The sequence below is a fragment of the Sorex fumeus genome, unplaced genomic scaffold, assembly GCF_029834395.1.
Source record: "Sorex fumeus unplaced genomic scaffold, SorFum_2.1 ptg000098l, whole genome shotgun sequence".
NCBI classification, from domain to species: Eukaryota; Metazoa; Chordata; class Mammalia; order Eulipotyphla; family Soricidae; genus Sorex; species Sorex fumeus.
Window position 1 is genome coordinate 33,620,106 of NW_026606155.1, and position 12,000 is coordinate 33,632,105.

The following is a 12,000-nucleotide window of genomic DNA, read 5'->3' on the forward strand; positions in this document are numbered from 1 at the left end:
TTACAATCACACAATGATCAGACACCCATCTCTCCACCAGTGCACACTCCCCACCACCAATATCCCCTGTATACTCCCCCTTTCCCATCCTCCCCCTGCCTCCATGGCAGACAATATTCCCTATACTCTCTCTATTTTGGGGCATTATGGTTTGCAATGCAGATACTGAAAGGTTATCATGTTTGGTCCATTATCCACTTTCAGCACACATCTCCTATCCCAACCGGTTCCTCCAGCCATCATTTTCTCAGAGAAGACCACATTTTAGTTCAACAATATCAATGAGCAATTAAACACAGTAATACTGAACAATATAAATGGGATGTTTGATGCCAAATAGATAGGACAGTGGTTAAAGCAATTGCCATGCATGTGGAGGACCCAGGTTTGATTCTTGACACCACAAATATGGTCCCTGAACCCTGCCAGGAGTAATCCCTGAGCACAGAGCTAGGATAAGCCTTGAATATCACTGGATGAGATAAAAAAAAGAAAAGTTTGCAAAATTTAATTATATCTCATATAAAGAATTCCACTGTAAATAAAAAACTTAAAAATGGGTTTAAAGAATAGTAAAGAAAATATACCAACACCAATCAAAAGAAAATGAGTGGCTATTAAAATCAAAGTCAATTTCAGCTTGAGAGATATTATCAGGGATTTTTAAAAGGTGCACAACAAGTAGGAGCTCAATTCACCAATGAGACATAAATATCTAAAATGTGCATGAACATTTACAACAGAGCTTCAAACTACATGAAGCAAGAACTGATAGAAGAGAAAAGAGAAACAGATATCTCCAAAAGAATATGATACCACCCAATCTTCCCAGGAAGACTGGTCCAGGCTGATAACTCTGAGGCTTTCTCAGGATGCGAGTGGACAGATTCCCTTTATGATAAAAACATAACGATCCATGGTCATACCCACCACGAAAGAAACAGCAGCTCCACAACAGAACCTTACAAAACTGTGAAGCTACCAAATCATTCTATTTCCATAGTCCCTGGGCCATGTAGCCTCAGACACCTCAAAGTTTCATAGTACTGTCAGCCCCGTAGTATCACAGTAAATCTGATTAGAAAGTTACATAGAAAACCACCAAACTCAGGGGGTATTGTGCTGCCAGCAGGTCAATCTGTACCTGTGAGGCGAGTGCATCAGCAGCCTGATGGCACAGTCAGGCCTTCAGATACCCCAAAAGTGCTACTGTGCCTTTGGCCAGACCCCAAAAACTTGGGACAATGTTTACCAAGAAGGTAAACGGTCAAAAGTTAGGTATGTGGGGACACACCCACAAACCACTTCCAGCTAAGCTATATAATTGGAGGCATAGTCTCTCTGGTTCCTGATCGAACTACTTAACAGCCATGATCCCAGAGGCTCAGAAATGAATCTCAGAACCCAAAAGCTTTTGGTAGAAATGCATCCTGTTCCTGCAGTAGGTAACTGGGGCTGGGCCACTCCAGGTGGGAAAAGTTTTCATGCCTTGGCCTGTTTCCCTTGGCAGTCTGGTGACCATCATCCTCCAGAGGCCACAGGACAGTCAGGTTTGGGCCTGCAGTGACGAGACTTGTGGGGCCTCACCAGATGGGCATGGAACCAGCCCTTTCCTCTCCATCCCAGCGAAACCTCGAGTCACCGCCTACAAACGGCCTCTCTGGCTCCTGACCAAGGTGATTAATGGCCATGATTCCAGAGACTCAGAAACAAATCTCGAAACCCAAAGGCTTTTGGCAGAAATGCATCTGGACCACATACACGGCCATGGCTCCAGAGGCAAAAGCACTTAATCCAGAGCCCAACAGCTTGCAGCAGAAAAGTGAATGGACCATGTGTTAAACTACGGCACCATGCCTCCTCGGGAGGGAAAGGGTGTTGCTCCCTTCCGCCTTTCTCCCTGCCGGCAGCAAGGTGACCACCACCTCAGAGCTTAATGGAAAGCCAGGTATGAGCCGGTGGTGGCGGGGCAACTGCAGTTTCATGGGAAGGGGGGCGGTACCGGTTCGTCCTTCACACCCTACCGAGGTCACGAGTTGCCCCCCACAAGCGACTCTCCGGCACGGCCATGGCTCCAGAGGCAAAAGCACTTAATCCAGAGCCCAACAGCTTGCAGCAGAAAAGTGAATGGACCATGTGTTAAACTACGGCACCATGCCTCCTCGGGAGGGAAAGGATGTTGCTCCCTTCCACCTTTTCTCCCCCGCAGCAGCAAGGTGGCCACTGTCTCAGAGCTTATAGGAAAGCCAAGTATGAGCCCGTGGTGACGGGGCAACGCAGTCTCATGGGAAGGGGGTGGTGGTACTGGCTCGTCCTTCACGCCCTACCGAGGTCCTGAGTTACCCCTCACGAGCGGCTCTCCGGCACAGCCATAACACCAGATGCACAGAAACCAATATCTAAATTATATGGCTCTTTGCAGAAATCCAAAATTGCGTGGCCACAATAACGGCCGCACAAAATTATATGATTCTCATAACCAGCTATAGAAAACAAAGTATTTTACAATGCCTTTTCAGCAATTCTAATTGTTGGGGGGGGGGAATTCTAAACAATAATGGTGCATCTTTTGTCGAAATGATGAATGTAATCAACGTAGAGAAGAGTTAAGTAGAAATCATCTGCCTCACAGGCATTGGGTGGGGTGGGAGGAGGGTATATTGGGGTTCTTGGTGGTGAAATGTGAGTACTGGTGAAGGGAAAAGTGTTTGATCATTGTATGACCGAGACTTAAACATGAAAGCTTAGTAACTTTTCCCACAATGATTCAATAAATAAATATAAGACAAAAAATAAATAAATAAATAAAACTATGAAAAAAAAAGTAAGGTGGAGTTCATGCCCAATTCAATCAGCTAATCAGTGGCTCAATAAATAGCAGTACTCCTACACAGAAAGAAAAAAAAAACCCACCAAGCTCAGTGAACCTAAACAATAACACAGAAAGCTCAACTAGCACCAACCAGCACAGTAGATCCTCAGACAATGATTTTAATAACATCATTAAGAGTTATGACAACTATCATAAATGGACTCTTATTGATCTATGTTTTGATAATTTCACTTTCCTTTATGAAGTAAATGTATTTCTCCTTGCAAAGGGGCAGGCTGGGGTGGTGTGTAGGAAAGTGGGGACACTGGTAGAGGGAAAGGCACATTGGTGGTGGGGTTGGTGTTGGAACATTCAAAGCCTGAAACAACTCTATTATGAACAACTTGGCAAATCACAGTGTTATAATAAATTTTTTTGTTTTAAAAAAAGAAAACATAAACAGTAAATTCACTTACTGGGTCAGAGACTTCAATGTTTATCTCTCAGTAATCAACATAACAAAGTCAATAAGCCAAGTAAGGACATAAATAGATTAAAAGCCATCTAATGTAATTTATAGAATACTGCAACTAATTACAGCAAAGCACAGTCGCTTTTAGGTACACCTAGAGCATTCAACAGGTTAAAACATATTTCAGTACAATAAATTAAACCTTAATTTTTAAAAATTAAAACAGTACAGGGGCTGGAGTGATAGCACAGCAGGTAGGGCGTTTGCCTTGCACGCGGCCGACCCGGGTTCGATTCCCAGCAACCCATATGGTCCCCCAAGCATCGCCAGGAGTAATTCCTGAGTGTATGAGCCAGGAGAACCCCTGTGTATCACTGGGTGTGATCCAAAAAGCAAAAAAAAATTGAAATAGTACAAAGTGAGGGGCTGGAGCAATAGCACAATTGGTAGGACGTTTACCTTCCACACAACCAAACTGGATTCGATTCCCAGCATCCCATATGGTCCCCTGAGCACTTCCAGGAGTAATTCCTGAGTGAAGAGCCAGGCGTAAACCCTGTGCATCGCCAAAGTCGTACAAAGTGTGTGCTCAAACTTTGTTTTTTCACATGGCAAGGTCTCCCAAGTGTTGCTCAGGAGGTCCAAAGTCACTCCCAGTAATTCTTGGCCAGATGGGCTAGTTACTCACTGTGAAATCCTGAGGATACAGCAGTTCTCAGACTCTGCAGAACAGGGAATTATACAAGCCATCCTGACAGTGCTCAGGAGCCTCCACGACCTCACCCAGCACTGCTCAGAGATTTCCAGGGCATAAAGGGCATAACCCTGGCACTGTATCTCTGGCTTCTGTGTTCTCAGACTTTGGTTGAATTAAACTAGAAACTGACAAGAGTTATAGAATATTCCTGATATATGAAATTTAATTTAATTTGGTTTGACTGATTTAATTTAATTTGGTTGAATTAAACTAGAAACTGCAAGAGATATAGAATATTCCTGATATGTGGAAATTAACCAACACACTTTGAAATAAAAAGAGGTACTCAAAGAAAATTAAGGAATTTTTTTTTCAAAGAGTGAAAATAAAAACACAATTTATTCATAATTTGGACACAGATAAAGCAGTCCAAACATTTTATACTTTTTTTTAAAAAGAAAGAATGATAGCCAAAGCAAGCATAAGGGGACGATAATACGGATGATAGCATAGTGCAATTAAATCAGGTACAAAAATAGAGAAAAATTAATGAAACCAAAGCAACTTTTGAATAATAATCTCCTAGAAACCTCCTTTACAAAAAACATAAATAATAAATTTTATCTATATCAGGAAATAAAGGGAGGTTGCTATAAAGCCTATAAACATTAAAAAGATAGTATAGAAAAATTAAATCCATAAATAGGGATGAAAAGTTTAAAATCCCTGAAAAAAACTGTCAATTAAAAAAGATAGAAAACAAGTAATTCTATGCATGTTTTTTAATTTGTATTTCAAGAGTTTTTCAGAAAATAATTCCAGCCTCAGGTGAGTTCTCTCTAAAGGAATAAATTATGTCCAAACTTTCTATTTGAATAAAGTAGAAGCATTTCACAATTCATTTTCTGAGTTACCATGATACCCTGATACAGTACCCAGATCCCCAAACACGCTGCAAGAACAGAAGAATACAGGAACAATGTTCCTAATTAAAATAGATGGGTGGTGGTGTAAATCCTTAACAAAATACTAGCAAATCAAGAACATCAATATGTTAACAGAATAATATACCATAACCAAGTGGATTTTACCCAAGATGTATAAGAAAGACTCAGTACTAAAAAAATTAATCAGTGTCATTCACTTCAACATTTCATCTCAACAAAGAAAAATCACATAATCATCTCAATAGATGCAAAATGGCTTTTGGCAAGATAAAACATCCTTTCTGACAAAAAACTGTCAACAAGTTGAAATCAAAGGGAAGTTCTTCAGTATGAAAAAGGACATTTACAGAAACTTACACCCAACCACTAAGTAATAGGGAAAGCAAAGCTTTTCCACTGAACTACAGATCAAGAAAAAAAAACTATTCATTTTTCTTTCTTCAACATAACAATACAGCTCAAACAGTTAAGAAGTAAATAATAGACAAGGATATTAGAAAGAAATATATTAAATAGTCTTTACTAACTATATGTTTATATAGAAAATCCCATCATAGCTACAAAAAAAATCGTATTATAACTAATTGTAAATTTGGAGAGGTTCTATAGTACATCATTATATAAAAAATAGTATTTTCTATGTAACAATTAGTAACAATTGGAAATTTAATTTTATGAAATTATTATTTATAATACAAAAGAAATAGATAAAAGTTAACACAATATGCACATGTATTAAATGACAAAAATTATAAAACAGAACCTAATAAGTAATATACCATTTTTATGTACTTAGAAACAGTATTATAAGCATGCTCTTCTCTTCAAACATCTGTGATTTCAACACAATTCCAATAAAACTTTCAGCATAATTTTTTAAAAACTTTTAATTTCATTCAAAGAATATACCATAAAGAAAATAAACTAGACAGTCAAAACAACTTTTTAAAAACAATAAAATTGCTACTGGAGAGATACCTCAATGGTGTGGAAGACATGCCTTTCATGCATAAACACCAAGTTTGATCTCCACACAGCATGGCATTCTGAGCACTGCCAGGTATAGCCCTGGGTAACACCCACCACCACCAGGCACGAGAAGGACCACATTGCCAGATCTATTATCAAACCATCAGGTCTATACTTTGAAGCTAAGTAGGCTCAGGAGTAGCCCTCAGACTGTGAGCACTTCTGGGGAGGCCACAAAAAAATGTGGGGAAAAATAATAATGTTGCAGGGTTTATACTACTTGATTTCAAAATATTAAAAACCTATGGTGAGCAAGACAATGTTATATTTGAGACATGACATAAATATAGATTAATGGGGAAAAGAGTCAAGAAATAGATCCATGCATCCAGATAATAAATTTCTGACTATGGTGCCAAAATGTGGCATGTAGAAGATAGTCATTTCACCAAATGTACAAATTATTTAAAAGCTATGTGCAGGTTGGTGAGAAATTCATTTATATATGCAAATGATAAGTCCATTATTCCTAGCAGCATATTTTTAAAAATACCTTAAAATGGAGTACAGCCCAAATATAAGTGCTGGAACCCTGAGATTTCGAGAATAAATCATGGGTGGGGAGAAAATCTAGATTTTTTATATCAATACCAAAAGTATACCCCATAAAGAAAAAAAATTGGTCAGTTTTATTTAATAAAAAATTCTTTTGAGGGATATTGTTAAGAAAATGAAAAAGAAAAGTCACAAAATTGGGAGGGGAACATTGACTTATAAGAATATAAACAGAACATAAAATCTCTAAAACAGGAAAATAATAGAATGAGCATGGTATTTGAAGACTTTACTTGAGAAGCTATTTGTGGCAGATGACAAATACATGAAAATTTGATCAATGTGATGAGTTATTAGGAAAATGCAAATTAAATCCCAAATTAGATGTTAAAAATTGAAATTTGACCCACTTGCTCACTAACAAATTATTCTATAGTTTTATGGGTATTGGCAGAAAACATCAAACTACTGGATCAGAGAAAGGGTATTTTGTTATGCCACGGTGCTTGGAGTAAGCACAGTAAGAAACATTAGCTTCATAATCATATCAGAGCCTCCCCCCCGCCATCCAATAATCACTGAATGGTAGTCTGTAGAGTGTAGATGCAAAAGTAGGCCCAGGTAGATATTGCACATGGAATGGGTTTATGTCACAGTCAGGGCACACCATCTTAGATAATCTTGGAAAATATCATTTGCCAACAAAGCCTCCTAAATTTTGTCCTGAAGACCAACATGTTCTTTATTATACTGGAATGTAAGCAAGTCTCTCTGATCTAAAGGAAGAGTTTATATCTTCCAAGACTCTGTCAAACAAACAACTATGAAAAAATTATTCAAACAAAAATTACTTGAGATTTGGAGCTAGAAAAATAGTACAATGGGTAGAATACTTGCCTTGCACTTGGCCGAACCAGGTTTTACACTGGCATACCATTTGTCCTCTAAGTACCACCAGGAATAATTTCTGATTACAGAGGCCAGAGTAAGCCTTGAACATCACTGGATGTGGCCCCCAAAAACATAAAAGAAAAAAAAGTACTTGAGTTTCTACTCGCAAGACAAGAAAAAATGCAAGAGACTAATAGTGAGTTCTCTCCCAGCATGAGCTATAATCACTACACCTATGAGAATGGCTTTATAAACCAGTAACTCTTTGAAAATTATAAGTGATATTTTAAGTAAAAGATTTAAGGTGTCCCATTCATTACTTTGGAGAATGTAAAATGACACATGGGTGAAGAAAGTTTATAAGGACCTTGGGTTAATGGTGGAAAGATCTTGTCATTCTGGTAGTAGGCATGGTATAGCAGAATTGCAAGTAGAAAATAATAATATTTGAATTGTTGTAACAAAGTTGAATTTTAAATGTACTTTGAAAATAAGTGGAACATTTTAACTATAGAAAATGGAAAGTCAGAATATATTAAATAAATAAAAATAAAGTTGAAATGTAGAGAGATTATACAGCAGGACACTTGACTTCCCTATCGCTGATCTAGGTTCCATCCCAGCACCTGATCTGGTCCACCAATCTTACCAAGAGTTATCTCTAAGTACAAAGCCAGTAGTAAGCCCCAAGTACTGCTATGTCCCCAAACTAAAAAATATATAAATAAGATTGAAGCTACATTTTTCACATGGCTCAGCAAGTATACTACTATTTGCATACATAAATAAAATGGAAAAATATGTATATTCACATAAAACGTACATTTTACAAATATTGTAAAAACTTAAAACTGAAAACAATCCAAATAATCTCATATGATAAATTGGCCAATGCATCATACATTTGTGGAGCAAAAGACTATTCAACAATTAGAAGGAACAAACTACTAAAACACACAGCATAGATGAATCTCAAATGAACTGAAATCATTTCACTATGAAAGAAAAGAGACTCAAATCGTTAAAAAAATCCTGCCCAATTTTAAAAACATAATAATTTGAAAAAAGCAAAATGATCAAAACAAAAAATGTATTAGCAACTGACAGGAGCTAAAGTAAAGTTTTTTTTTTTACAAAGAAACATGTTTTCTTGAGGTAATGGAACTGTTTTATAATTGATTGTAGAAGTGGTTAGAATATTGTAGGCTACTTAAACTCTCAAAACTATATGCCAAGAAGGATGAATTTTGTAGTTTGTAATTTATATACGCAAGAAAAATATTTATACAACCTCTAAAAACAGACTGAGTTCTCTATCTTTCTAAATGTGCATCTTGGGAGTATTCTCAAATTTTGTAAGCATCAATTTTCTCAATTGTGAAGTGCGAACAAAAGTAATATCTATCTTTAAGAGTTGTTAGCTTACTTTCTTGCTGTTCCAGCACTATTATGTTATATATTATGTACTTAGTATTATGTTGAATGTTAAAGATATAGAAATCAATCTTTGACATAGTTCCTTAATTCTGGGAGACTGCTATACAGTGAACAAATATCTCCTTAATGGACAAATGAACACAATTATTTAATTTCTATTATAGTAACACAATGACAAAAATACAAAACCAAATACCTAACATTTGTTAAGACAAACTCTAGCTAACAATTTGAAATATATCATAATGTCCAAAAGGGGGGGGGAGAGAAAAAGAGAGAGAGAGAGGAAAATTACCTGCCATAGAGGCAGGTGAGAGAGGGATGTGAGGAAAACAGGAGGCATTGGTGATGAAAAAAGGTACACATGTGAAGGGACAGATGTTGGAACATTGGATGGCTGAAACCCAACCATGAACAACCTTGTAACTGTCTATTTTACTGTGATCCAATATTTTGAAATATAGTTCAACTTCAGTAGGAATTTTCTAAAATAGGAATTAAAATATTAAGTCAAAAAAAAAAACAAATACTATTGATACCCCAAATATTTTTAGAATTATTCATATAATGTTAAGACTTGAACATTTATTTATAGTTTATCAGATTTGGGAAGAGTATTGATCTGTCTTACCTACTTAATTCCAGCATTTCAATGTTACCTTAATCTAGTAAAACTATCAAGGGAGCATATAAAACATGTGAAATGATGTTTATTCATTTACCAGTAATTTATCTATCTGGATAAAGCATTTCTCCAAAAATGATAAAGTAAAAAATAGCTTTAAAAAATAAAGAGAAGTCTTAAAAAACGGACTAGTGAACTTATTCCTATACTAAGTTCCTCCCCAAGTGGGGATTACTGTTTCTTTCTCATCTACTTTCCAATAAACCTTTTTATTTTCTAAAAAATAATAACAAAATAAAAATGGACTAGTATTTCAGAAGTAAACTTTCGTCAAATAAAAAGAAAATTAATGACTTCATTTTTATATCACAGAAAAAATGAATTTGTGTACTCTATGTATACAATTAGCTACAAATCGTGTATGTAAAACTTTGCATATCATGTACCTCTGTCCCTCTATTAGGTGCAATGTTCTGATACTGGTTTAGAGCATGAGAAATCCATGGTAGGACTCACTACAGCTATGTTTACAGAATTAGGTCCAGGGTCATACCATATTCATTATTCTTACACTGAAAGTCCATTTTATGCTCTGTTCTGATGGGATAAAGCTTAATAGGTAGTTTGTTTTAAATATGTCCTTTCCATTCAAGGCTAAAAGAAAAGCAAACTATTCTTATTTCAAAGATTTCCTATCTACTGTCATCTCACATCACATCTCAGTGAAACACTGTGAGAAATGTTCTTGGAGCATTATCAACTAAATTTTGCAACAAGTATGGCTTTTTGCACAGGATTTCACACTGAATAATATAGAAACATCTAGAGATTTTTAACCTAGTGAAAAAAGAACATTTTTAAAGATATTTTTAAGCATGCCATATGTACAAGGGGCTTCTCAAACAGAATTTACAGACATTTTCACCATTTCCCTTGCTCAGAACTATTGCTTTAGAATATGGAGCTCACCAACATGAGTCTTCCAAAATTTCATATACTAAAAATGTTTCTAAGGATTTGAATCTCTCAATAAGAAGCCAGTATGTGAAAAGGTATAAAAGAGAAAGAATCATTATGGTAACCAAAACAAGTCAAAATAAAAGAGTATAAATGTTGTTTGGGAAGGACCCAGAGAAATGATCACTGACTAGCTTACCTTGCTTTTTTCCATTAACATGTTTTAAAGTACCAGAAAGCTGGCAGTCAAAGCTGTCTTGAAGGCCACTCCTTTGCTTTTCAAGATGATGTTCTTCCTCAGCAATAGAAGAAAGCACATGTAGTGGCATTTGGTCACCAAGGGTTTGATTGTGCCACTGGGACATTATAGAATATGAGTCCTTTGCATGTTGGCTAAGTCTGGGCTTTGAACTTCGGGTAGAGTCCTGCAAATCACTATTATAACAGGAGAAATGATCCACTCCAACAAACAAGGAATCTGCATCCTCTTGACTCCAAGCATTGCCATGTTCTTCATCTTCAAAGTAAGTTTCCTGAACCTTAATATCATCTAGGTTCTGGGCTAGCTCATCGCTCAGTTTAGAGTCTTGTTTGTTTAAGTTAACCAGCGAAGCAGATAATGTATCACCTGCTTGCTGGAGAGCTTCATAAGCCCGAGATATCCAGGAAGTGAGAGGTTGGAAGAAGTTCTGAGCATCATGAGATGCCATGGCCAAAACCATGGCCAGCTATCTCAAGTCTACTAGTCCACTTGTTCCATTCCTTCAGTACTCAGGGCTTAATATCAACTACAGAATAAGCATGATGAGAAATTAAATTGGAGATCTCTTAATGGTTCTGAATATGTCACTCTCAAAACTTCTCAGCTGAAACAGAGGAAAGAGATACTTATACCTGTTGAAGTTACAACCTCAAACCCATCACCAGATACCTCCAGCCAATGCCAAATATCATTTGGAAAAAAAAATATTGAAATCTTAAATTAGCTACATTAAAATGACAATGAAAGACTAAATGTCATTTATTTCAGTGTCTCTTGCCTCTACAGACTCATGCAAAACTTCCACTAGCAGTATTGGGGTCCACTTATGTGGGCTAGAATAAGTCTATTCCCCCATAGACCATGTTTAAAAATGTGAAAAAGAATAAATGCATCTTCATTTAGAGGCTATTGGATATTACATTTCAAAATACATAAAATCTTAGATGCTTATTCTTTTGAATTTTCAGATCCCAAACAGCATGCTAATAAGCATCACTACTTGGTGACATAATGATATATTCTTTCAAAATAAATATGCACCTGGATTTAAAATATTTTAAGAAATCTTAAAATTTTATATTTTCATGAAATTTCTAGAAATTTTATCATATTCTTTTGGGGAGGCTTGGGGCCATATCCAGCAGTTCTCAGGGTTTACTACTGACCTTGTGCTCAGGGATCATTCATGGCGATGCTCAAGTGACCAAATATGGTGCCAGGGATCAAATCCGAGTCAGCTGTGGGCAAGATAGTCAGCTGTGTTTTAGCCCTGAACTATCCTTAATGACCAAATTATATTTTATTCTTGGGAGAAGGAGACCTGGATTATGCAGAAGGAGGAGGATTATGCAGCTAATTAGAAACATATGTCTTGT

General features: G+C 36.5%; 1 protein-coding gene across 3 annotated transcripts in view; it reads right to left on the reverse strand.

Annotated features, from left to right (window-relative positions):
- Positions 1–12,000, reverse strand: part of SYT16 (synaptotagmin 16) — a 367,718-nt gene that overhangs the window by 142,227 nt on the left and 213,491 nt on the right. Inside the window, exon 3 of one of the 3 annotated variants that reach the window (XM_056133186.1) lies at positions 10,562–11,228. The exons of the other annotated variants lie outside the window; for them this stretch is intronic. Coding sequence (XP_055989161.1) covers positions 10,562–11,084 — 523 coding nt within the window. The 5' untranslated portion in view covers positions 11,085–11,228. The remainder of the gene's footprint in view (positions 1–10,561; positions 11,229–12,000) is intronic. 3 annotated transcript variants of the gene reach the window in all.